General features: G+C 39.3%; 1 protein-coding gene across 17 annotated transcripts in view; it reads left to right on the top strand.

Moving 5' to 3' along the window:
* The window catches only part of atp11a (ATPase phospholipid transporting 11A), a 122,946-nt gene that overhangs the window by 48,052 nt on the left and 48,109 nt on the right, over positions 1-26,785 (top strand). For 14 of the 17 annotated variants that reach the window (XM_069179271.1, XM_069179270.1, XM_069179277.1 and 11 more), the window contains exons 9-29: positions 271-335; positions 836-917; positions 3,140-3,290; positions 3,735-3,932; positions 4,796-4,969; positions 6,238-6,407; positions 7,260-7,331; positions 7,551-7,624; positions 8,180-8,283; positions 8,956-9,137; positions 10,559-10,810; positions 12,386-12,560; positions 14,165-14,267; positions 14,588-14,733; positions 15,189-15,248; positions 15,607-15,734; positions 19,003-19,138; positions 19,660-19,683; positions 21,693-21,758; positions 22,640-22,743; positions 23,540-23,705. In XM_069179271.1, the coding sequence (XP_069035372.1) occupies positions 271-335; positions 836-917; positions 3,140-3,290; positions 3,735-3,932; positions 4,796-4,969; positions 6,238-6,407; positions 7,260-7,331; positions 7,551-7,624; positions 8,180-8,283; positions 8,956-9,137; positions 10,559-10,810; positions 12,386-12,560; positions 14,165-14,267; positions 14,588-14,733; positions 15,189-15,248; positions 15,607-15,734; positions 19,003-19,138; positions 19,660-19,683; positions 21,693-21,758; positions 22,640-22,743; positions 23,540-23,705 (2,632 nt within the window). Of the gene's footprint in view, positions 1-270; positions 336-835; positions 918-3,139; positions 3,291-3,734; positions 3,933-4,795; positions 4,970-6,237; positions 6,408-7,259; positions 7,332-7,550; positions 7,625-8,179; positions 8,284-8,955; positions 9,138-10,558; positions 10,811-12,385; positions 12,561-14,164; positions 14,268-14,587; positions 14,734-15,188; positions 15,249-15,606; positions 15,735-19,002; positions 19,139-19,659; positions 19,684-21,692; positions 21,759-22,639; positions 22,744-23,539; positions 23,706-25,568; positions 25,658-26,785 lie in introns of all 17 variants that reach the window. The other 3 variants (XM_015364215.2, XM_015364216.2, XM_015364207.2) reach the window with 3 other exon arrangements.

The following is a 26,785-nucleotide window of genomic DNA, read 5'->3' as shown; positions in this document are numbered from 1 at the left end:
TCTGGTTCTTGCTGTTTGTATTTAGGGTTGTAGATAAATTAAGCTGCGTTTACATGTGATTGATTTTCATGTCCAACACCCAAAATTCTAATCTCCAATCCCCAGCAACGAATGCACTTTTGGCTTTTGAGTCTGCTAATTAAGATTGGGCTGTTGTAGCAAACAAGATGTAGTTTTCTGCATTTAATCCATTTTGTAAATTAGCATAATGTATAGTTTAGCTTTAAAAAATGGCTCTGCTAAACGTTTGTTTTCTAATGATTATTACAGGCCATTGGGATCTGAAAATCTCCTTCTTAGAGGGGCTACACTGAAGAACACGGAATACATTTACGGTAATGGATTAATCTGACTTAACATTTCATGGTTTATGATTTTAAAGCTCAATTACGTGCTTTCAGAGGCTGTGTTAAGTTGATAAAACCTAAATGGGGCATAACTGCACTAATACGTCATTTGTGTCACCGTTTTCAAATATGAAGAGATCACGTTGCAAGCGTATTGTACTTAAAATGTTAGTATTACCATTTTATAACAGTTAAGAGAAGCTTAATAGTTTTTTTGAAACAGTTTTGCTGTGATTGCATGTAATTCTAAATGAAATATCAAGCAGGTACAAAGTATTTATGGAATATGCACAAATCATGTTAAACCGGTAAGTGACAAGTCAGGGTTTCCATATAATGGCACTTTGCCACTTTACTTTTGCGTAGCTGCTGTCTTTTGCTGTTTTGCCATTAGTAACTCTTGACTTTAGTGCTTCTGGCTGGGTTGTAGTTAAGTAGCACAGCCTAGGTGCAGTATTTCTCCCGCTGATCCACTGTTTTCATTTCAGCTGTCGCCATCTACACAGGCATGGAGACCAAAATGGCCCTGAATTACCAGTCCAAATCCCAGAAACGATCGGCTGTGGAAAAGTACGACCGCTGCCAGGACTTGCCGTTTTTCCCCTTCTAGAGTGTTTTGGATTTACCTGCAAGTAACATTGCACTGGTTTGAAAGTTAGCTCTCAAATTTAGTCTCCTCTCCTTTCATAAAGAGACATGCATTAAACAGATGTCGGATGGAACATGTTAATTGATTGCTTTTCACTACAAAAACTTAATTCAGGGCATTACTGATTTTCATCATGGGGATTATATGTAATGTATATGAATGAGGCTTTGGTTGAGAACCATAATGGCGCCGGGTGGCACACTTTGGTTAACACATTCAATGAGAAAATCTGGTCGTGGGGTGGCCGTGATTTCTAACGTGCCGCGGAAGTTGGTGAAACAGCATGTTTTTCATGACTCGGTCACTAAACCCCAATGGACTGTTGTTATGTTTGTCTAATCCAGGTGACAGAGGAATTATTCAGTCTTTTTTGTGAGCCTGTTTCTTTTCCTCAGTGCCTGCTTCCCAAGGCCATTTCCTCAATTAGCATTCCTATCTGGACTGACTGTCTCCCAGACTACAGCAGATTCTCACAGACTGCCCGGTTATGATTTCAGTTCCAATTGAGCAGTGGACTGTGCAATCAATCAGTGTGGTCTCTCTGATGCTCCTGGTCCATTCTTTCTTTAACCCTTTAAGTCCAAGCCTGATTTGTCACAATCAGTAGTGCTCCCAATAACCACTGTTACAGATTGCCATTATGGAGAGTGGGAAGCAGTTATGTAGGAGAGTTAATAAGGCACTATTGGGATCAGCTCTTACAGAAGAGTTTCGAATACGCTAGTAAAGACTGAATTAACATGTTGAAAATCTGTCTTCAAAAACCCTTCACGTGGTCGTAGTAGTAAAAATTGTATCTTAATCTTAGATTCTTTTAAACCAGTGGTTCCCAATCCTGGTCCTGGTGACTCTCCCAACTACTGGTTTGTGTTCTATCCCACCTTAGATAATGGAAGCTTTACTCGATCTAAGAAGTTGCTTCAATTCTTAATATTTGGATTTTATCTCCCTTAACACAATGGTTATAGCTCCAACACTTTTAGGTCTCCCATCCAGGTACCAGCCCGGCTCATACCTGCTGAGCTGCAGTGGGTTGCCGATTTGTGAGTTGCTGTGTAGCTGCTTCCCACCGATAGCTGGTGTGTGCTTGAGTGTACTGTGCACACTTTGGCTGCCTTTGCATCCTCCATTATTATTATTATTAGGGCTCAGCTAGAACAAAAACCAATGAGGTGTGTGGGTCACCATGACCAGGATTGGGAACCTCTGTTTTGAATTAAAGCTTAGTCATGCTCATTAATCTGCTTCGCAGAATGCAAAGTAAGATGAGTCTCATAGCCAGGAATGTGCCAGGCTGTGCCACTCACTGCCTGTAGCAGGGCGAGGTACTGGGAGTAGAATGATTGTTCAGCTCTGGAAGTTTATCTTGGTTACACAACAGTAACCTCTTACAAAAATAAAAGAATGAGTGTGTAGCAGAATTTTGGAGGTTTTCTCCTCCCACTGTTAAGGTAAGAGGTGTAATAATGCCACTGAGTAGAAATTGGAAGATTTTGAAGCTTTCTTTCCAGACGGGACAGACCTGTTATCTTTATCAGAATGACATTTTGAGAACAAGGTGTCTAACATTGTCCCATTTTAATTCCAAAAAGATAGATATCCGTGGTAGCATTTGATGTGCCAAAGACATTTAAATAACTTTAGTGAACATACTGTATTGATATGTTACATACTGTAGCTGTTAAGATTGTCTATATTTCAGCCATATCCTTCATGAACATTTCTAGTACAGTAGATTGTGGTTTTGTGTTCCACAATCTGTAATTTCACAACACCACAATGTACTAGAGATGTTTGCACAGGATACAGCTGTAGTAATTGTGGAGCCTCAATAGCCATTAAGTCTTCGATACAGAATTTTCTCTAAACTTAATAAAATAACACTTTGTGACATCAGATGTTGACACTTTATTCATATTTTTAGAACTGAAGTGGAGATATTACATTGAGCATCTTGTGACCTGTATTTGGAGCCACATAGAATAGTCCAAATCCATTTCTGATGGATCTGTATGAATTTTTAATTCCAGGAAGCCAGCTGCAGTTTTGTTTAGCTGGTACAGTACAGTATTTACTGTATGTACTGTATGTTGCCATGCCTGGATCTGACCCATGCTCTGCTCTTTTCTGCTTTCCTTCTCAGGTCCATGAATGCTTTCCTGATTGTCTACCTTTGCATTCTGATCAGTAAAGCTCTGATCAACACTGTGCTGAAATACGTCTGGCAGAGCGACCCAAATAGGGATGAGCCCTGGTACAACCAGAAGACTGAGTCCGAAAGGCAGAGGAACCTGGTACGTCAGTCACATGCAGTTTAATCCCTGCCGGTATCTGTTGAATATAAAATGAAACTTTGCCCAAATATGAGTATACTGTATGCCCCTTGCTACTGTGAAAGTTTTTCTTCTAATATTATACAGCTTGAGATGTTCTGCACTTTTTGTTTTGGATTTGAGGAGCTTCTTGCTGAAGTAACTGGACTATACTGTAAGATTGAGAAATGTATGCGTTTTCCCTGTAAATGAAAGCTGTATTCTGTTCTAAAATTCCAAAGAAAGAGTGATGAGATGATTTTAGACATTATAACCCATTGAATTGCATTACAAATAAAACTGTAAGCTGGATCAGGCATAAACACCTGAACCTTGTTTTCTTACAGGTTTTACAAGGTGAGGGGTGCTTTACTGTGGAATTAATTCTCGCTTGAAGTCCCTCTTTCTGGTTCTTTTGGGTTACAGTTTCTGAGAGCTTTCACGGATTTCCTGGCCTTCATGGTTCTCTTCAACTACATCATCCCAGTGTCCATGTATGTCACGGTGGAGATGCAGAAGTTCCTGGGCTCCTATTTCATCTCCTGGGATGAGGAGATGTTTGACGATGAACTAGGGGAAGGCGCACTGGTCAACACCTCGGATCTCAACGAAGAACTGGGGCAGGTGGGACAATGAAAAGCAGAGTTGCTCTACGCGTTAGTGAAAACAGCTGTGTATTTAAGCTGCTGATCTTCATGGAACTCCTTGAAAATACTTGAGCACACATGCCTGGGATTTCTTTCAGATTTTAGTACCTTACATTTTGGACCACGTGTTTCTACACTCAAGAGCACCTTGAAGTATCCAAAATGCGTGAGATTTCTCGATTCTCAGTGCCCCTTTACTGCTGCGAGTTAAACGGCAATCAACAAATGTTTTACTGTTAACGTCACATCCATCTCTGCTTCCAGTTTTGGATTTTCATGTCAGCCCCTATTGGTTCACAGCCAGGCAAATGGAGCAGAAAGATCTTTCACAAAAATGTTGGATCTTATAACTGGATTTTATAAGACTGTCTAAAGGGTACTTGATCTCAGTGATCCAGCACAAAGGGACCCCTGCACATATCAGTAGTGGGGCGATGGAGACGCGGTCCTGCGAAGCTGCATGAGTTATGTATGAATGTCAGGAAGAAGCACCAGCCTCTGCTGCAAATCGCAGTTCTGACATTCTGTAACATGCAAAGGCACCACTAGTAGCAGCTCTGTATTCTGCAACGCAGTTCCATTGAACTGCTATAAATGGCGATATAAGCCTAATATTGGAGAAGCCGACACCCACAGTATCAGGTTATGCATGGTGCTGTGTATAGTATAAAGAATTAATGACGGTGCATTTTTGTGAATGAAAAATCTTTATGGAGGGTAGAATTTTCCTTTTTAATTTTTTTTTTAAATCCTTTTTACAGGAGCAGTTATTTCTGTTGTTTAGGAGTAGTTTAGTTGGTGTTTTATGTAGATGGGCAAGTAGTATGTTTTCTTTTTCAGGTGGAATATGTCTTTACGGACAAAACGGGAACACTGACGGAAAACAACATGGAGTTTATCGAGTGCTGTGTCGACGGTCACGTGTACATCCCTCATGCGATTTGTAATGGTCAGATTCTGCCTGGCACTTCTGGTATTGACATGATTGATTCCTCTCCAGGAGCGGGTGGGAAGGTAAGTGATCCAACAGCCTGGATCACTAGCAAACGCTTCTCTTATCTACAGAAAAGCATTTGTCTGATCGCACTGTGGACATCCTAATGCAACAGCAAGCTTACAACATGAGCTGCAGAAGTTGGGTTATTACTTTCACTGTCCTCGTGTTTTTTGTTTAGGTGTGCGAGACAGGTGTAGGATCACTGATTGGCAGATTGACGCTTTATTTACAGTGTGAGGAAGAGCAAAAAAAACAAAACAAAAGCCTACGCTATCCTTAGATCCTCTAGCACGACTTCTTTGTGATTTGTCTCTTTAAACTTAACCTGGCAGATTAGCTGCTTATCCCCTCTGGACCCCTTCCAAAACTCATGTGTCCACAAAAAAATTCCACCATGTGCTCGCTTGGTTAGCCAGTTGGATGCTTTCCGTGTTAGGCCAGCTACCATGTATATTTCCTTCTAGACTAAAGAAGAAATTAAAACCCTTTGTGCCCCCCGCCCTCCAAAAAGAAGGAAGGCTTCTGTAAGATTTTGCAGACATCTGTGAAACCCATCTTGGCTTGGAGGCCAAAGTTATCCTTAAACGAATGAAGCACAGTCAGATTTGATACAGTTGGAAGCAAAAGTGCTTAGCATTTTTTGCTGAACACTCATACTCCTAATCTCCTCATTGGAACATGTTGATGGGGAAGTAAATCCTAATGGGTATACAGTCCATTACCGAAGTTGCTTGCAACAGGATTTTAGGCTTCATCAGCCCATAACAGCTCTGCTTGCCCTGCTGTGTCCCAGAATGATCTGGGGATGAAGCTGTACACACAGCACACCGTTTACCTTGTCTGCATTCACGTCTGATCTGCTGCTTCTCGAGGTGTAGCGCAAGAAGTTGTTTTCCGTGTGAATGTGGAGACTTGTAATTAAAATGTGCTTTACAGGTGTGTTTCCCCTATCACACAACTTTACAGCTGATCATCATATATCAGGTGCAGTGAAACAGTATCAGAAAAAACGCATTTCAGGTGCAATCTGGGATGTTTTTCCACCTGTACTTTGATGTTTTTTTTTTTGCTTTGTATGAGCACTGTTTTTTAGGGTGACTTATTTTCTGTTCACTTGCCCAAGTAATTGCAGGATGGTTGGTTGAGTTCATTTCTACCACGCTTTCTTTCCCAGAGAGCATTTTTCTGTTGTGTTTTAAACTGGTTTTAGATGTATATTTTAAGCCAGAGGGTACGACCCCCTCAGTAAGTACCTGACATGCTTTCCCTGTGCCCTTTCCCACAGGACCGCGAGGAGCTGTTCTTCCGAGCCCTGTGCCTCTGTCACACGGTGCAGGTGAAGGAAGAGGAGACGGTGGATGGGATAAAGAAGGGCCTCCAGCAGAGTAGCAGGTCCTCCTCTGTCTACATCTCTTCGTCACCCGATGAAGTGGCACTGGTGGAAGGCATGAAGAGGTAGTCCTAGCACAAGAGCTTGCACTAACCAGACATGGGAGCTGCAAGTGTCAAAATGTGCACTCCACCAACTTGCTTGTTTCTTTTGACCACAGACTGAAATCTAAAATATATATTTCAATATAATTTATGAAGTTCATCTTTTTTTTTTATTCTGCCAGCTGTGATGAAAATATCTGTGTTTGCTCAGGTGGTCCTGAGAAAATCCACAGAGTGGTGACCTACATTATCAGCATCCTCCAGCTAAAAACTCTATTAATAATGCCAATCTGCAGCATGGTTTAGTTTAATGCATTTTAAAACACAAATATCAATGTCTTGATCTACGGGATAGGGCATTCTCAATCAAGTGTGCTCCATTTTTGTATTGTATGTGCTCATAATATTAGCCAACATTATGAAGAGGAATAATTCAGTTCAAGACATCAGTTGTGTTCTTTAAAATGCTTTTATATGGATAAACATAAGGATAATAACAGGATAGTAATTGTGTTTTGTAGCTTGTTATGCACAGATTATTATACTAAGTTCTTATTATAAAGGTGCTGCTGTTTTGTCATGAGCGTATCTTAATTGGTGTTAATTGGGGAGTTCTAATGCCAGATAAGAGCAAATCCTGACCAATTAAGTGAGACCAGGCTCTTGATTGTCAGGAGATTGGCAAGCCTTTCCTGATTACAGTTAGCACTGCATGTATAGTGTCTTATTCTTGCCACTGCTATACTTTTACTGAAAGACTGCTGACTACTGTGTTTTTCATTCCAGTGTCATGCATTTAGCACGTTTCAAAACCGTTTCATCTGTCATTAACTGTATTATCCTTGTAATTATTGTGTTCTCTTCCACTTTCAGACTAGGCTTTACCTACTTGAGGCTGAAGGACAGCTTTATGGAAATTCTAAACAGAGATGATGAAATAGAAAGGCAAGTGAACAGCTCAAATGTCTTGTCTTAAGCTACTATCTTTCTATCCATTTGACCATCTGTATCGGTTTGTCTATCCATGTTATACAGTAGTTTGGGCGAAAACTCTTTTAGTAGTGAAGATTGAGCAAGGACACTAAGGCGGGTCACGCAAGCTCTGTGCTGCTGTGTTGTGAAAGTCTAATCCTAAAGCTCAAACCAACAATCTTTTTTTTTCAGGTTTGAATTACTGGAAGTGCTGAACTTTGATTCTGTTCGAAGGCGAATGAGTGTTATTGTTAGGTCCAGCACAGGTATTTCATCTAGTTCTTCAAATGTACTTGAGAAGTTAATATTAAGAACCTAAAGATGATTTCTAGTCACATGATGATGGTTGGTTTTTAATCTCACTGACTGGTCTTACCAAGAGCCATCACTTGTTCTCTGCTTTGTAATGCATTAACAGACAGTTTTTGTTGGGGAAAACATCTTGTTGGACTAAGGAACTTTTTACAATTTTGGTTTGATTTTAGTTTTTGCGCATTTATTTCATATTGTTGATATAAACAGTAGCAGATCACTGAAGTATTTTTACTTGGTATATTTACCAAGATTTACCAGAGATTTCTTTCCGGATCTATGTCATTGTGTAAATGTATTACTTTATTATGGAGTGTCTTAAAGCCCTATTTAGTTTTTTTTGTGGTGAAACATTAAGCATTAGCCTCCAAATTTCTTGTATCTTTAGCAAAAAGAAATATTTACAGTAACGTTTTTTATGATATCCCAAAGGATCTTAACAGTAAAATACTACAGGTCATTTTAAATGGAAAATGTAATCCAGATTTTCTTTTTATTCTTTATTGTAGGAGAATATTATCTGTTCTGTAAAGGTGCAGATTCCTCAGTATTTCCCAGAGTCATCTCAGGCAAAGTGGAGCAAGTCAAAGCAAGAGTAGAGCACAATGCAGTGGTAAGATAAAAGTCTGATTTTATGACAGGATGTTAAGGATATCAAGTATTCTTTAACAATCTTGAATATCAACCAAGTGAACCTGGTGAACCGTTAAATAATTCTCACTCGATTGTGGCTTTTGAAAGATTTTACAGTGTCCGCTGCTTTTCTATATTAGTACTGTATTTGTTAAGTGTGAGGTTGGCCTACAGCAAAAGGTATAAATCATCCCAATCAAGAGATGAAGAATTGCCATTTGGAATTATCTTTCATTGTGAGTTGCAGTTTCATGGTTTGTTTCTGCCATTGTTTGAGTTGGACTCGGGGAAAAAAAAAAAAGAGTAATTGTTCCTCTCTGGAACAGTGGCGTAACAGGGATAATTTGAAGTAGTTGGGGAGCCAGCATTATCTTTCCTTAAATTTGCTTGTTAATGGAATAGTTCTTAATTAAGGGATGAATTTGGATTTGGTACTGTAACGTAAAAACACAAGTTAAAAGGCTACAGAGAAACAAAGGCTTTTTAAATTGCCTTAACTTTCTGCATTTTTAGAAGCAGTTATTCACACAGTCATGCCTTTTTAAACCTGTGCGTTAGTAGTGCTTGTTGTTCTGTGTGCTGCACCTTGACTTCATGTGTAGATGATGAAGGAAGTGTCTAGAACGCTTTTGCTCTTGGTTTTTGGTTGCAGGAAGGCTTGCGGACACTCTGTGTGGCCTACAAGGTGCTCTCACGGGAAGAATTTGAAGAAGTGTGCAAAAAGCTTAACAATGCTAAACTGGCTCTGCAAGACCGGGATAAGAAGCTCGCTGAGGCCTACGATGTCATTGAACGCGATTTCATTCTGCTGGGAGCAACGGCAGTGGAGGACAGGTACGTTAAAGGAAGAAAGAAAAGGTTTCTACTTGACGTTCTGTACTGTATGTGTAGCTCCTGTTCCAGTTTCATCTTTTTATAGCATTTCACATAAATGTAGAGGTTTCAATTTCACTCGCTGACAAAGGTAGTTATTTTTACCACGCTTGACTGAGAACTTGCTAGACAAATGCTACTGTTTTAGTGAAGTGATTTAGATTTCTAAAATGTCTCCATAATTTTGGAGTAATCCTTGGTGGTGGTCACTTTGGATTATGCATTCATGTGCTGCTCACTGTCATGTTGTTCATATTACTGTGCCACTGGAATCCACTGCAATACCAAGTTTGTCTAAAGTGGTGAATGGCCTAATCATCTCTGAAGATGCACATCAGTGGATTAGCTACATATGAACCGTTATCTACAAACACAGATATATCGTATGTGTTCACCTGCTATGCTGTTCTTTTATCTCTTCTGTACCAGGATTAAAGATCCTATTATGAGTACCAGAGTCTTACCCACCACAGGCTGTTATTCCCACAGTGTCAATAAATAGACAGCCTAATGGAATTTGCACTAATTTTCCAACTCAAATCCCTGCTTTTAATTTTAGTTCTGTGCCAGTAATTAAGTTTAAATGCATACAAAATCAATAACTTGCCCCAATTCAGTGCTGTTCCTGTCAGTTAATAACTAGCTAAAGTACTTACAAGACCCATTGTATTGATTAAGGAAGTGTCCGGCCGCTGTTAATGATCTAATAGAGTAAACCCTGACATTTTAAAATGAATCTCATTTATACCATGTTCAATTGCTTTTAAGGTTGTGAATAATTGTACTGAGAATGACCTTTATAGCATAGCATATTAAATAAAGGCGAGTTTATTGTTAAACTGTAAAAGGATGTTTATGGAGATGAATTTTTTTGGGGTAAACTATTAATGACACCTAAGTAACTGTATGTAGGGAATCTGGTAGATTTCTAAAATGCTGAGATGGAGTTTTGCAAGGATTAATTCAAAATGAGCTTGACCTCAAATGAATGGCTGTTTCAGAGGCAATGAGACCAGGAATCAACAACACAGAGAGCAAGAGATTTTGTTCTACATTGGCAGACATTACACAGCACCTCTCTTTTAAATGTTTCCTTGTGTACCTACATTATGTGTTTTTTCTCCTGCACATAAAATAGGGATTTCATACAAATCAAGAAATCTGACAAGATGGAAATAACATCCGTTTGTTGTCTTCACACTCTTAAACAGCGGGGAAGGCAGTTTATTTTGAAAATTTTGTACATTCAAGAGTAGGAGGGATTTTTGAGATGCTCATTATTAACTTTCTCACTATGTCAATACAAGATACAAGTAAATAGCATATTACTCTACAGTATATTGTTGTCCCATTTCACTTGACTTATTGTTATTTTTTTTCAGGCTTCAGGACAAAGCCGCCGACACTATTGAGTCCTTGCACAAAGCAGGAATGAAAGTGTGGGTCTTAACGGGGGACAAAATGGAGACCGCAGCTGCTACCTGCTACGCCAGCAAGCTCTTCAGGAGGAGCACCCAGATCCTGGAGCTCACCACCAAGCGGACAGAGGAGCAGAGCTTGCATGACGTCCTCTTTGACCTCAGCAAGACCGTCCTGCGAAACCATGGGAGCCTCACCAGGGACACATTCTCAGGGTCTCTGTCCTTGCTCCTTGTCCTTTCTCCTTCCTCCAGTGTAGGAGCTCTTCCAGCAGGAAGAGCTGCTGTTCATTCCAAGTCCCATCCCTTTAGTTCCATGGCTTGTATCTGGCAATTGAATTTGAATAAACCTCTGGATGTTTTTTGGGGGGCACTATCCCAAGCACTGGTCTGTTTAACACTTTAGTGGGCTGCTTGGTTTTATCTTGAATGAGCTCGCCACTCGTAGTTGTCCAGAGAATGAAATCCTCTGACGTTATTGATTGTGTGATGCCTGAGCGTATTTTGTTGTTTTTCTTTCCTTGAAAGGGGCGGGGGTGTGTTTGTACTGTGGAAGCGTTTCCCAGGGTTTAGAGAAGGGGCTAATTCCATACATCTATTTTCCAGCCGCATTATCCAATACAGGGTTGTGGGGGTGCTGGAGCCTATCCCAGCATGCAATACACCCTGCATGGCACACCAGTCCACTGCATAGCTGAGAGTCATAGATGCATGCGCTCACACCAGGGCCAATTTTCCTAGAAACCAATTAACCTCCCAGTATGCTTTTGAGCTGTGGGAAGTTCCATTCAGAGAGCACCTTAAGAATCGAACCCAGGGCCCCAGTGCAGCGAGGCAGCAGTGCCAACCACTGTGCCACTGTGCCACCCGGGAAGGGGTTAATCATTTTTTCTGATTATCACATTTCTAAATGAAATTGTGAAGGGGAGAAAACTACTATGCATAGAGCGACATACTGTTTATTAGTCAACCTCGGGGGAATCTAGATAAAATCTAGAATGCAGTAAAATCCCAAATTTCTGTTGTGCTATTTTGTCAGAATTAGTTTTTTCCAGAGTGTGAGTGATCGGATTGTAAAGTCTTATTCATGCCCTGGGGCAGGATGCAGCCTTGACGTGTGTGAATTCACTTGAACACACACATCTCCGTTCAGTAATCAGCACTTATTTTCCATGGCCTCCAAAATACAGTCTCTAAATTTGATGTTATTTGCCACAAAAAAAGTGGAAGTATTTTGTCATGTGGATGCAGATGAAATGGAAAGCAAAGTCATTAGAGAATATGGCACTACTTTGTACCGCTCAAAGGCTAAGAAGGAGCAAATAACGACCATATCCCTGCTCTCTGTTCTCTCTTGGTCATGAACGAATGTCACCTACTGTATACACATTTATTTTATGTGATTGTGGCAGTCAGGAGCATTGGTCCTGTAGGTTACATTTGTTCATGAAGGAAAACACAATGATTTATTTTAAAGTGTCATCTTTTTGTGTACTTTGCAATAATTCTATGAGTGAACTGTACAGCAGGAAAGTTCCTTTTACTGAATGAACTTGACCTCCACCCATTTTGTAAATGTGGGGTTTTACTGGAAGTCAAGCTATTATTTAGGAATTGGTGGAATTGTATCTTTTCTGTATTGGAAGTGCCACTGTGGTATTAACTGTAACGTGAGCAGTCGGTACCAAATTGTAGAGTAGGTCTTCCCCTTCCAGGTTTCACCTCTTATGCATGCGTTTTATCTTGCCTGTGTTTTGCTGTTAACCTGTGATATTATTTCCCTGGCTCCAGGCTTTCCCAGGAAATTCAAGATTATGGTTTGATCATCGATGGAGCCACCCTGTCTTCGGTCATGAAGCCAGCGGAGGATGGCAGCTCGGGCAATTACAGAGAGATCTTCCTGGAGATCTGCAGGAACTGCAGCGCTGTGCTGTGCTGCCGCATGGCTCCATTACAGAAGGCCCAGGTCCCTCATCGCCGACTCTACTACACTCTGAACACATTGGTTCACAGTCCATTATGAGCGACCATGGGGTTCTCGGCAAAGCGAACCAGATTTCGCTCTGCTCTGAGCATTTGTTAGTTAATAGACTACTTCATTAGTATTAATGAAAGGAGCAGTGTTGTGACTACTCTGAAATGGATTGAGGGGTCAACATTTTGAAAATCTCTTGTTTGATGCTGATATAAATTGACAACTAGTTACTTGGATTGGTAAATGTGATGGATTAGCTACCACAACTCTTCATATTGGCTGCTCGTGCAAATTTACCTTTAGTGCTCGCATTTTTGAAGACTGCTTATAATTTGATTTTAGGGTTGCTTAAGCTTGTTTTCTTCTCCCATTAACTTAAGCTGTATTAAGTGCAAGCTGTTATCACGCATTCTGCACAGCGGTGTGTATTGATAGATCAGTTTTTGCTAGATTGTCTCCACTTTGTAATAGTGGATAAAAGGATTTTCTCACTCATCTGATGGGGGTATATTTTTTGGGGGGATATTTTGATTGTATTTGAGGTATTTTACTTATTAAATGCACCTAAGTGAGGGTCACTCAGCCTTTGCTCCTGAGGATCAAGGAATGCATTACTGAGTGTTTTGTTTCTTTTAAGAGCCCTCTCCCTGTTCATTGCCCTTGATACTTCCTGTCACAGAAATGCATTCTAGCATATTTGACGAGCTATTTTTACCATCTCTGATGTGGTACTGTCCGAATCTTTTACTCAGAGTTTACCACTTTATTTTGTGTTACTGCTGCTGCTGCTCCCTGTCTGATACAGGGCTGATGGGAAGGGAAGTGGGTAGAGGCTGCAGAATCTTTTGGACAGCCTTCAGGGCGTCAAGTTCTGTCATGTGGATGAATCAGATGAAGTTCACTTTCCCCCATACTGTTAAGAATGGTGGTGGTGTTGGCATTCTGTGCTTCGAGAGGGCAGTGTAGGGGACTGCAGAAAATCATGTCTTTTTACGATAGACTCTAATTGGACATGCCTTGGTGTCGTTAAAGCCAAGTTGAACCAAAGTGGTTGATGCTTTTGGTTAGGGAGTCTGCAGCCATTAATTATGAGCTCATTACCACAGCTCAGGAAAAATTGAAATGTTCTTGCTCGTGACAAAACAATTCAAATCATTTTTGCATGGATTGTGGTAGTTGTTTGAGTTATATTTTTTAAGTTACAATGATTTTAGCTTTCTTTTAGTGTGTCTATTCTAATACCATTAATGACCAATTGGGGGTTTTAATGTCAGACATAACCTGAATTTATCTTAAGGCCTTAAGGAATAGTTATACAGTTGCATCTAATTACAACTGCAAAAGTGATTTACTATATATACACCTTCCTATCAATTGTGTGAAACATCATCCTGGTAAAAAATGCTCATCAGTCTTAAGCACATTTCTGCTTAGAATAGTTAAGACAAAGTTAATAATTTGCTCAAAGATTGAAAAAGTGTTTTGGTGGCAAACTATTTTGTAGCGAAGCTGTCCCATGACGCAACACGCGATAAAACAAGTTGTACATCATGTTGTTCTTGAAAACGAAACTCAAAAGATGTTTATCGTTACAGATTGTAAAACTGATCAAAGCATCCAAGGAGCACCCCATCACTTTAGCAATTGGGGATGGAGCCAATGATGTTAGCATGATCTTAGAGGCACATGTTGGGATTGGTAAGTTATTCTCTGGGGATTCAGAAGGTTATCTTGGTGTAGGTACAGTACATCACCTTTGCTCCCTTTCTCTTTATTGTTTCTGTTCATTATTCCTTTTTTCTTTCCTTCTTAATATCTGAAAATTTGGGACATACCTGAAATAAACAACTGTTGGCTGTCACATGAATGCAGTGCTACTGGATATTGAGTCATAATATGCTCTTCCTTTTCCTTACATAGTTGTCTGCACTTCAGAAACCAAACCACTGTTCTACATTGTCCATTCAGTGTACAAGTGGAAAGCGGTCATGTGTTTTGACAATGAGTTTGTCTTTCAGGAATCATGGGAAAAGAGGGCCGTCAAGCTGCACGGAACAGTGACTATGCAATTCCGAAGTTCAAGCATTTGAAAAAGATGCTACTGGTGCATGGACATTATTATTACATAAGGATAGCAGAGCTTGTGCAATACTTCTTTTACAAGGTGCGTGACCACTACTCTAGTGCTCTGGTGTCATACATTTATGTTGTGTGAAAAGGTAAAAAACAGTCCTTTCAGTAAGGAGCGAAAAAAGAAAATATAGACAATGGCAACAAAGCCAATCACTTCCTCCAGGTTTCATATTTTTTTCTGAACCATAAAAGCTACTTTTCTTTACCCAAAAAGCCACATTATTCCAGTCAAAACACAGAACACCTGTCAGGCTTGAACACTGATAAATGGACAGTTGCGTCAATTGCAATATCTGCACAGGTTAATTAGAACAGTTGTCAAGGGAACACAAAGGAGGGCCGTGAAGCTCCACGTGGCACAAGAATGCATTATGAATCAAAGGCAATTTTGCTCACTAATTTGTAAGTGCTTATTGGAGCCTCTGTAAGTGTTTTTCTGTCTTGATCCATATGAATTTCTCATGTTTGGCTTTTTCCTTCCCATAGAATGTCTGCTTCATCTTTCCTCAATTTTTGTACCAGTTCTTCTGTGGATTTTCCCAGCAGGTTGGTATTCTCACAACCATTAAGATCATTTACAGTATATTATTTTCCCAAGTGCCCACACTGTCTGGTGTCCCTTAACAAGGTAGTTCTGTACAAATTATCTATTTATACTTTTGTGGATTATGTGGCAAATACTGTATGACCACCTACATTGTTAAGATAAAGGGATCTTTGGTACAAATATGCACAAGTCACCTCTTTCATTGTCAGTACCCCATGGAATGAATTAATCTGCTTTCGAATGTAAAATATTTGAAACGTGCAGCATGCTCTTTTTGCTTCTTGGTTTTCAAATTTGTTGTATTCTCCCTTATTTTCTCTAACTGTCTCTAATTGGGTTGTTTTTGTGCGTTTACAGCCATTGTATGATACAGCATATCTCACACTGTACAATATCAGCTTCACTTCTCTTCCTATACTGTTGTACAGTCTGATAGAGCAACATGTTAACATGGACATTCTGAAGAGAGACCCATCACTGTACAGGTAGGTTTGTCAGGAAAAATCCTTGCAGAAAGTATACTGTACAGTATGTACCTTAACTTGCAGTTGTCCGTTTTTTCCTCTTACATCTCAAATTCTACTTTGTGTTCGTACTTGTTCAGTGTTTTTCCATTTGTTTTAGATTATTATTTTTTTTATTATTTCGCTGTTACTCCGCATACAAAATGCTCATTGAACAGAGCCTTAGTCAAGCATGAGAAAGAAGTCAGGATTTGTATTAGCCCTCCTCAGGTCCAGACCACAGGCAGGTCTTCTGCACGGTGTAATGCCAAGCGTCCTATCTACGGTTTGATTTCAGACGGAGACAGCTTTTCAGGAACTCTTTTCATTGATAAAGAGTAAGCTTGGTAAAGTGGATTCTAAGTGGAAGCTATCAAGAACAGTACAGAAAGCAATCTGTAGATGATGAAAGATACTTGCTTTCCAGTGCTTGGTATGTTACATAACCTTAACTACATGAAAACTCTCCAGATATATGCTGCATTTATCACCACATCGTGGGATAATGTATGTTTTCCATTATTTTTGAAAATATTAATGGGGAGTTGCGTCGGTGAGCGGGCTGAAGGCACAACAGCGAAATCATTGGTTTTCTTTCTGCTTTCCTCCATGTAATGAACCTTTACTTATTGCTTATTTTGTAAACAGATGTTTCAAATAGTTAGTGTCAAATATAATTGTATATCATTTATTATTTCTTAGGTTGTTTGCCATTCATATTTATTGGTCCTACCTGATTGCCATTTTCAATCACCTGGACTGCTGCTAAAACCAAAGGAACATTTCAGAATTTAATTGTCATAACGGCTGATTTTATGAAGATTAAGTGGAAAGGGGTCACTTTCGCCTTGTATGTGTTTCCCAGGCAAGCCCTAGAGCAGAACGAGCTGTGAAGTGGCAGTGGTTTTACAGATTGCTTGTCAGAAAATGTACATCAATTGGTGACTGTAATGAATGAGTCAAAACCAGATGGTTGTCTGCTTTGATAACCAAACAGATGGCTGTTGTCTTAACGATGCAAACCTATGCTTGTTGCTACCGTATTGCATCTCTGGCTAGAAATATCCTTTATAGACCAATATATCATTTGAAAGAGCTAAGTCGCTATGTTCAAACAAGCCCAGAGGCTCTTAGCACGTACAGTATGTTCAATGCTGGAGTCGAAGACTAGTTTGCTGGCAGTTAGGGGTGGTCTATTTGGATTTTGATGCTGAATTTTAATAAAACTTCAAAAACACAAAAGAGAAAGATTAGTTTATTTTAGTTTTAAACACTTTGTTGATAAATGCCAAAGTAATTATCATTGATATATACAGTATGTGTTTCTTATATTTACTTTATTACTGTGGCTTTGAATTGTGTTATGGAGGTTTGAAAGAAGCACTTGCTGAGGCAGCTGATTTTATAGGTGTTTTTATTGCAGGGTGAACAGTCCTGAGGTCTTTCCACATTGGGAAAAGTCCTCTTTATTTCATGCTACATTTTTTTTATTCTGTATTTTGCTCTTTTGTGTACAGTCAGTAAAGGCCTACTGGTGCTGCAAATCTGATTTTGTTTCCAGCTTCTGTTAATGTTTTCAAAAGTAGTTGCTTCAAACAGTTATTTAGGTGGTGCTAGTATTACATTTAGTCTCCATGTGAAATATCATGTGACTGTTTCTGTTTCTTACGGAGCTGCATATACAGTAGTGTCCGTGGGCTGCAGAAAAAGCACAGATTTCACAATTAGTGCATCTGCTACTTATATCTTTTTCTATGAATTGGAATCATCCTGATGCTGGATTCAGTTTTTTTTCCCCATGATGGCGAAACATTGGCCCTGTAACTGTTGCAGTTTGTATTACATGAAGTCATGAAGCAATGGCATTATTTGCTAGTCAGGTGCATTAAAAGAGCATTTATTTTTAAACGACTCGCCGAAATGCCAGGGGCAAAGTCACGACCTGCATGATTTTATCCGTATTTCCCAGCTCTTATTTATTCTGTTTTGTCCCGCATGCTATTTAACACATTGTAGAAGGAGGTTTTTTAATGTCATTTCTGTTTTTTTTTGTCTTTGTAGTCCTTAACCGCAGTAGCGTACATAAACTGGGCTTTCTGTTTCCCCTTTGTGTAATTTCTTGTCTCTGGTACTGTGTGTTATAACTTCCACATTAAAGCTCTTTCACTCTCAGGGAGGACGAGTGCCAGGGAAACAGTGCCAAAGAACTAATGAGCATTGATGCCGAAGACACAAAATCTGACAAGCCACCTTTTTTCTGTTTTTTCTTTTTGGTCCTTTAACCTTCTTTCTTGCTGAGGAAGCTGTTAACTCAACTTTCTACACAGCTTTCACCCAAGAGTTGGATCTTTGGTGAATTTGCACCTTTTAGTTTGTTACCTGTCCTCCATTCCTTTTCTTCCTCTAACATCAAGGACATGCCATGATCCACCTACAAGACTTTTATTCCATTGAATGAAATATGTATGTGGTATTCACCGACATACTGTACCTTTTACTTGAAAATCAAATTTAAAATGACTAGTAGCTTTCTGGTCCCAAAAGATGAGATAGGTTTGTGTTCTGTTTAATGTAGCTCCTTTAAATGCAGCTTGCATAATCCAGATATTGCCAGTTTGAATCTGGGCTAAATAATTATCCAGGATTCCCCAAGTGGTAACGGATAATTCAGGGCCTGCTTGTGATATCGCTGACAGCCACATCCCTGACCCTCCTGCAGGCTACAATGTTTGTCAATCAGTATGCTAATGAAACTGTTCTTGTGGTGTACAAATGTGGTTACTATTTGTCTTTGCTTGGATCATGCTCTTAAGGTTACAATGCTTTTTTAGGCACTTAATCAATCTCTTCTTATATGTGCTAGCCATAAAAAAAACAAAGTGTCTGAAAGGAACAAATGCTGCATACCACTCATATATGCCTAGCAAAGCACTACATCAGGCATTCCAGCATTCCTGGCATGCTATAATTTGGAAGACTTTACAAGTAAAGGGCACAGTCTTTTCTGAAGAGTAAGGAATGAGATCTCATACCGTATAATTCCAAGTTTCTGAGTCGACTATTTCTTCAGGTTCTGTTACTACAGTTAAAGTATAACTCTGAAAATACCAGCTCCGTTTGTGCACTGCTTTTTGTTGCACATTCATTGACTTCCATGGTTTTGTCCTGTAGAGTCTCATTGCCGTGACGGAGCTGTAGGCTGCCTGTTCTGTCAATTTCACTGGAACACTTTTCTCATCATTCTCCACAGGGACATTGCCAAGAACTCCCTCTTGCGTTGGCGGATATTTATTTACTGGACATTCCTTGGGGTCTTTGATGCAGTGGTCTTTTTCTTTGGTGCTTATTTCCTGTTCGACAACACCACTTTTACAAGTAATGGACAGGTAAGTTAATTTTTTGGGAGGCTTGTATTTTTTTTTTACATAGATGGGGTCATGGCCTGTTCACCTTAAATGTTTTGTCTCATATACATGAGATGCATAAGAATACTGATGGCTGTTGTAAGATCAGTAGGACTATTCTGTAAATCTTGAGTTATTCTCTTTGATATTAAATGACAACTTTTATACAGTGTTCTTCCTTAACTCTAACATCTCAAAACACATCAGTAGCCGTAGTAAAACCAGTACCTTAGCAGTGCAGCGTATTACTGCGTTGTTTATTAGCTGAAGAAAGCTAAACCAATTCAGGTGTATATAAAGTCACTGACGGGCCATTCATGTTCATGTCTACTACACAAAAGCATGTCAAGTTGCAAACATCTTTCTTTATATTATTTACATCATATTAACATTTTAATTGCTGTTTTTGGTCTGTTTTTTTGGTTTTAACATCTTAATTTCTTTACTTTTTTGTCTTGGTTTTTTTTTTCCTTCGCATCTTTTGCTTCTCTTCCTTTCCTCAGCTAATGACTGCCAACACGCACATGGTAAGCCTGTCCCCTCTCGGTCTGTCATCCTGTTTTATTTCATTTCACTTTCACTTTCTCCTTCACTTTCCTTTCTGTGCGTAACTTCAGTAATCTGGCATTTTGGGCTTTTTCTGTACACGTTCCACCAATTCCCCAGCTGATCTATATACTCCCCGTGTCTTCTCATTTCATTGTGTAGTGTATTTTAGGCCTGTATGTTGTCCTGTGTGTTCTATATGACAGTGGTTTACAGGTGTCTGGAATGAATATTTTGTATTCTGTACGAACATTTTACTTTTCATTCCTTTCGACTGTGAGGATAAAAGCATACTTTGGGAAAGGGTTTTTTTTTTCCATCGGTATTTTAGACTTCCCCTATGTTGCCATCCAAATTCAGGGTTCTACTGTAGGTACACTCTGAAATAAATTCAGAACCTGGACTTCATGGCTTCGATCACTATTCAAATAATAGTTTCTCCAGCGTATTTAGTGAAAATGTCCTGCCTTTTTCTTGTGTGCATGACAAAGAAAAAAAGGTCAAAGTTCAGTGAAAACCACATTAATATTTGATTTAAAATGAGCCTGTCAAATGGCTCTTCAAAGGAATGGGCTACACTTGTGTAAATTAAATTGTGAGTGGCTTTCCAATGGCTTGAGCACAAAATCTGATGTGAGCCCAGTCTGCAAGCAAGACACAGATGGGGAGAGGCTCGGTTTGCTCGCTCGAGGTGTAGCTGCTACTACTGAATATACGTTGATATTCAGAGTTGTCAACAAAAGTTCAAAAGTGTTTTTTTATCAGGCAAAATCAAATTGGCTCCCAAGTTGCAAAATTTCTGTTGTTCCATAGAAAGTCTTAGGAATCATTCTGTAAGGACACATTCTCTTAGCCTGGGTTTCTCAAGCTGAAGTTCTTTTTCATGCTTGGACAACAGTGGTCACTGTCAGGTGGTTGATTAGCATGTTAGGTTTCAGAAAAGAAAATGGAGAGAAAATGAGCAAATTTTCATGACTGAATGGTATCTTTTAAGTCCAGTCATCATGGTTAGTGATGTAGTGTTCTTCTTTCTAGCAGGTTCCTCATTGGTTTGTCATCCTTGGCTGATTGAAAAGTCCTACTAGGGTCCCAGTCCACATGGGTTTTCCTTGGAGTAGTAGATTAAGATGCATTGATCCTGGGCACTCCATCACTGGAGGTGTCAAAGATGGACCCAATTTATAATGACATGAAATGCTGCTAAGCAGAGAGGCCCATTTCAGATGCATTCCTAAAGGCTTGAATCGGTGAAACCAAGCTGTGCTAGATTATTCTCCATTAAAGGCAACAGAAAGAGATAATGTTTGTGCTAAACTTGCTTAATGCCTCATTATATCCATCACAATAAGCTTTGCTGCTACAATCCCGTAGTTTCAACGGTAGCTCGGACAGGTTAATGTGTCCATGTTAATGTGGTCCTCATTCTGCAGTTCACGAGCTGTAGCTATAAAACGAGATTAAAACATATGGGATGATGTACAGTATGTAAACAGTGCGGTGGCTCTGTGACTCAGGATCTGCGCCTGTGGCTGGAAGGTTGCCGGTTCGTATCCCGCGGCTGGCAGAGAATCCTACTCTATTGGGCCCCTGAGCAAGGCCCTTGACCCCAAGCTTCTCTCCCTGTCTGGTGTCTCATGGAGAGCAAGTTGGAGTATGTGAAAAGACAAATTCCTAATACAAGAAATTGTATATGGCCAATAAAGTGATCTCTTATCTTATCTATTATCAGATTTAAAAAAACTAAAAAAGATACATCTGGTATGAAAGATTGCAGTTGGGTTAAGGGGGATTCTTAGAAAGAGCAGGTATGTACTAGTCTAGATTGGCATTTAGCCAGGGCAACTGTTTTAAAACCCCTACATAAAATGGCAAGGGATCTCTTTCCATGATACCCTGGCTAATTTCCATTCTGGGCCCTGATTGATTTATGTAGATAAAAGAAAATGATGTCATGGTGTCTGATTATTGTTCATGTATTTCCTTTTATTAGATGTTTGGGAATTGGACCTTTGGGACTCTTGTGTTCACTGTTCTTGTGTTTACTGTCACACTAAAGGTAAGCAGTCTCAGCTTGTTTTCACATTTGTTTGCAGTGTTTTTAGCAGAGTCTCAAAAGAGGAGGATTAGTAAGCTCTATAGAAGGTACAAAGGAAAATCAAAAGGTTTTAGACAAAGTACAATATGAGGCAAACACCTCACAGATCATATTTAATGTAGACAAGTGCAGATTATTACAGGCAGGTAACCAAAAAATATAGATTGGGGGGGAGTAAAATACCAATCTAAAAAAATCCACCAAGACCAGCTGTGTTTGTCGGTCCATCATTTTAATAAACAATGTGGGGAACAAGTAAACAACATTAGGGTATAGATTGTATAATTATTGTATAATTAAATAGAAATTAAACTGGAGGATGGTATGTTATATTAGTACAATGCCTTGGTAAGGCATTAAAAAATGGTCAGATCATATTTAGAATATTGTGAATAGTTTTGGTCACAACATTACATGTTGCTCTGGAGTTAGTTCAGGGAAGAACAACCAAGTACATTCCCAAACTTAAAAATGCCCTTGACTTATCAACTAAAGGACAAGTTAACCTTTATAGTCTTGAATACAATAAGTATTCTAATACTATATACTGTAAGTCAACCTAATGAAAAGTAACAACAGGAGGCACTATTTTACAGTGTTGTGGGGTCTGGAGTGATTCACCTTAGTTTCTTTCAAGAAACAGCTATCTGGGATCCTTGGATCAATTAGCTACTGGCAACCAAAGGGGCTAGATGTGGCAGCATGAACTCATTTGTTACCTTTTTCTTCTTGTGTTTGTACAGTTTTGGACATAAAATTCGTTTTTCTAAGTAACTGTTTGTTAGTTTACCAGTTTTTTTCCAATCATAGTCAAATGCTAACTGAGTGCTTCTCTGTTGTAGCTTGCCCTGGATACACATTACTGGACCTGGATAAACCATTTTGTCATCTGGGGATCGCTGCTTTTCTATGTTATTTTCTCCCTGCTGTGGGGAGGTATCATTTGGTATGTAACATTCTGGTCGGATAAATTAGGCGAACTAAAAGAGGAGAGCTGCCCTTTGCTAATGGAATGGCGTGTGACCAAGGAGAGGTGTGATCACAAGTACAGAAATCTGATTTGAGCCATTTGCTGTGGAGATTAAGTAAGCGGCATGTGGCCGTAAGTGATAACATAAGTGAAGGAGGTTCACTTGAGCACCAGTACATGTAGATCAGTAGCACAGTTGTGATGCAGTTCACTTCAGCCCCCACACTCACCGGTTCCAGATGAGATGGAACCCAGCAGAGCTCGCCTGACTTGATTACCCATTGAAGAGAACCGGCTCTTCTCCCAGGGTTTGTTAGTGTCGCCCCCTGTTAACCTTTAACAGTCGTTCCGTTTCATGAGTGGACATGAATACATTCACAGTCTCGATATGACGCCTGGGGTGCAGAAATGTGTTGCTATTCCACTTGAAATGAGCTTCAAATGTAGCAATTTGCATATTTATAAATCTCTACAAAAAGCGCAGCAGAAGATAATGTGCACAGAATAATTGGTAATTGACAACTAATGAAAAAGCCGAGACCTAGGGAATGCCATTTAACTGTTCTGTTTAGGTGCATCTTCCTAAAGTATCTGTAAGACTGCAGCACTGTTTCTATTTTGAAGTCCTTTCTACCTGCTACTGTTCCATATAAGGCTTGTTTCAGAGTGTTTTCAGAGACAGTTAGTGTGTAACTCAAACAGGGTGTGAGATTTTGAGTTGAGCTGCATTTTCTCGCCATAATGCTTTCTGTGTGTCCTGGATTACATGCAGGCCTTTCTTGAACTATCAGAGGATGTACTACGTGTTCATGCAGATGCTGTCTAGTGGTCCTGCTTGGCTGGGCATCATTTTGCTCATTACGGTCAGCCTTCTGCCAGATGTGGTTAAAAAGGTGATCTGCAGACAGCTCTGGCCCACCACGACAGAACGCATTCAGGTAAGAGCTCTGTCTGTTGAACAGCTTGTCCTCAAACAGAGCCAGATAGTCACGTTTATTAGGCTGAACTCAGTGTGTGTGTATAGCCTGATGCTAGAGGCTACACATACTAAATAGGAATATAAAACAAACCAAATCTAGGAAGGAAAGTTAATCAAAATGAAATCTTATCATGTAGCAACTTGACTACTAATGGAAGCATTGGTTTTAATTGGTTCTTTAAGACCATTGGTGCTCTTTAATAAATCGTTTGCACTTCTCTTTTGTGTGTCAGATTGTCCATTTTCAGAATTTCACAATTTGGGGTATCCGCAGAGTAGAATAGCATCATTATTTTCCAAAGTATGCATTTTAGGGAAAACCTTTTTCAATAGAGTAATGTGAATTATTTTGATTATTCACGTATATTGAGAAGCATAACCAATTGGTCTTTAGATTTCCATTAGCTCTGGATATATACCAGGTGCTCTTGAAGTAAGTAGCCTGTGTTATATGTGTGAATTCCCTTTATACTGATTGTCTGCTGTTCTTGCCTTTGGATTTGCATGTTTTCTTCTTATGTGAGATACAGTAGTGTTTGTACAGAAGGTGTTTTAAAGAGTGAGACAAGACTTGGTGGATTTTTGCGGGCCTGTGTGTCTCTGTGTGTAGAACCCATTCTGTCTCACTGTTTCCTCTAAGAATGATCTAATTATAAGAATTAAACTAAGAATTATAAACAATAATATAATTTTTATACATTAGCAATACGTTCACCCAGACATACAGTATATGTGACATATTTTAGTGATATTCAAGTCACAAAACACTGAGAGATGAAAGTTTTGTTGATGATTGATTATGATAATGCGACCACCACTGGAACAGTAAATGGTACCATGTGTCTGAATACAGTACCTTGAACATAAAACTTTAGAAAATGTGTATGCCTTAAGCAAACTAAGTCCAGTTCCTAGCCCTTCTGTTGCTTTACTGAGAGATAATGACGGGCCAGGACCAACAGGACCAACTCAGCATCTTTCTGACCTCCTGACTTTTTCAACACAACTTCCCAACCCTGTTCTCCCTTCAGAACAACCCAGTGAGAAACGGGTTCCTGCTTTCTCTCTGTGCTGAGACTTCAAAAGTTAACACTGACCTGCATGGGACAACAAAAAATTGCCAGGACACTTTTAAAAGTTCTGCATCTACTGTACGTGTGTAGTTTAAGCACACAATGTAAAATAAAGCATTCAGAATGCATGAAGGTTTGAAGTGTGAGGTGATAATGAAAAGAGCACCAGTCCTAGCAGTACAAACATGCAATGCACCAGTATTTTACAACAAAATCGTTATTTTTTTATTTTGCCAGAGACTTTCAGTGATGCATATATAGTGGATTAACAGAACACAAGGATATCGGCCAAATACAATACAGTGCACTTAATACCAAATGCAGATATGGCCCATATTGTGCTGAATGCCAGACAGACAAGTCTGCCCATCTCTCCATATACAGTACTTGCCATCAGTAGTATATTTGGTTTATTGGATTGCAGGAGGCCTGTCAAATCTGCAAACTGATTTTCATCTCCGTTTATTTGGTTCTAGCAATAAAACCCAAAAGAAGGTTAATAACATTATTTGAAACCTCTTCAGAAGAAATGCGTTCATGTGAAGAGATTTTTTTTTTTACTGGCAATTTTTGAGGGTGATGAAATCTGTGCGTTTGACTGCCTGAGTCACTGTTAACTGGTTTTATTCCCTGTGTCTCTTCCTTCTTTCCTCGCTCCGTCTCTCCCTGCTGACCCCAATAAAACCTCTTGTTGCGTGTAAATAACCACTGGTCACGTGTGCCTCCTGCTGTGTCCCCGGGGGAAACAGACAAAGCGACAGTGCCTTTCTGTTGAGCAGTCCACCATCTTTATGCTTTCTCAGACTTCCAGCAGTATAAGTTTCTAATGGACCAGGAGGTGACTTTTCTACCTTTATGTATGGTGGCATGTTCTGACATCATGGAATACCACAGGGTGCTGTCAATCTGCGTCTTTAGTGTTAGAATTGGCATTTCATAGAGTAGAATAATCATTCAAGGATTCCCATATGTGTAATAATAACATATATTTAACACGTACTGTATACGTAAAACATATAATTAGTGTAGCATGTAATGTAACAGGCTGGTGTAGTTAAAATGACCTTAGCAACATGAAACAAGTTCAAATATAGAGTTATCAGATATCTATTCTTCTGCCTTGTTTTATGTAGCTTTTACTGTCATCAGAAAAATTATATCTGCAGATAAAAGGATTGTTTTCACAGCTTTTTCCAATTTTCTTTAAATTTTCTTAGTGTTTGAATACTAAGGTAACTGTTTAAAAATGTAATTTTGAATTAGCTTAGGTGTAGTAAGAGGTTTTTATTCTTATATTATCTTTGACTTATGATTACAGTCGACCTTTTTAGTAACTCTTACTAGGTAACAGTACTTATGTTAAATAGTGGGTTTGATAATCCATTTTGTCTCCTCCTAGTTCTTTTATTTATCACCATCTGTCAAAACTGTATACAGTCATATACTATTTACTTTATACCCCATTTTGCAAACTCTGCTTTACAAAACTGTGAATGGATTACACATACACATTCACCTACTACTGTCACTCAGTTTCAGTGTGTGAAAAAGATTCTGCTTCTTCCATACCTTAAGTACAGTATTTGATTTTGATAGTTTAAGGTATCACTACCACAACTGGTAGTTGTAATAATAAGAACTAGTTGTCAGAAGCATTGATGGTTCATAATGAAGGCAAGTGAAATATTTTACTCTTCTATACTGCATGGCTCTTCAGTGACTCAGATCAGAGTACCCTGTGGTTTCTTTGGAAAAAAAAAAGGTCTCTTTGTCTCTTCAAGTTCAGTGACATTGTGCTGCATGCTCTGTGCTGTAGTCTGCATCATATCCCAGAATAGTGTCTTCATACCAGGCCTGTATTAATCAAAAAAACTTATACTCATTATACTTTTTCTGTGTCCCTGGCAAAACATTTATGATCAGGAAGCAATTGTGGACTCGAAAATGAGTTTTGCTTTTAACAAGT

This window comes from Lepisosteus oculatus, chromosome 15, assembly GCF_040954835.1.
Source record: "Lepisosteus oculatus isolate fLepOcu1 chromosome 15, fLepOcu1.hap2, whole genome shotgun sequence".
Taxonomy (NCBI): domain Eukaryota; kingdom Metazoa; phylum Chordata; class Actinopteri; order Semionotiformes; family Lepisosteidae; genus Lepisosteus; species Lepisosteus oculatus.
The sequence above is the reverse complement of the archived record's forward strand: the minus strand, read 5'-3'. Positions and strand labels throughout refer to the sequence as shown.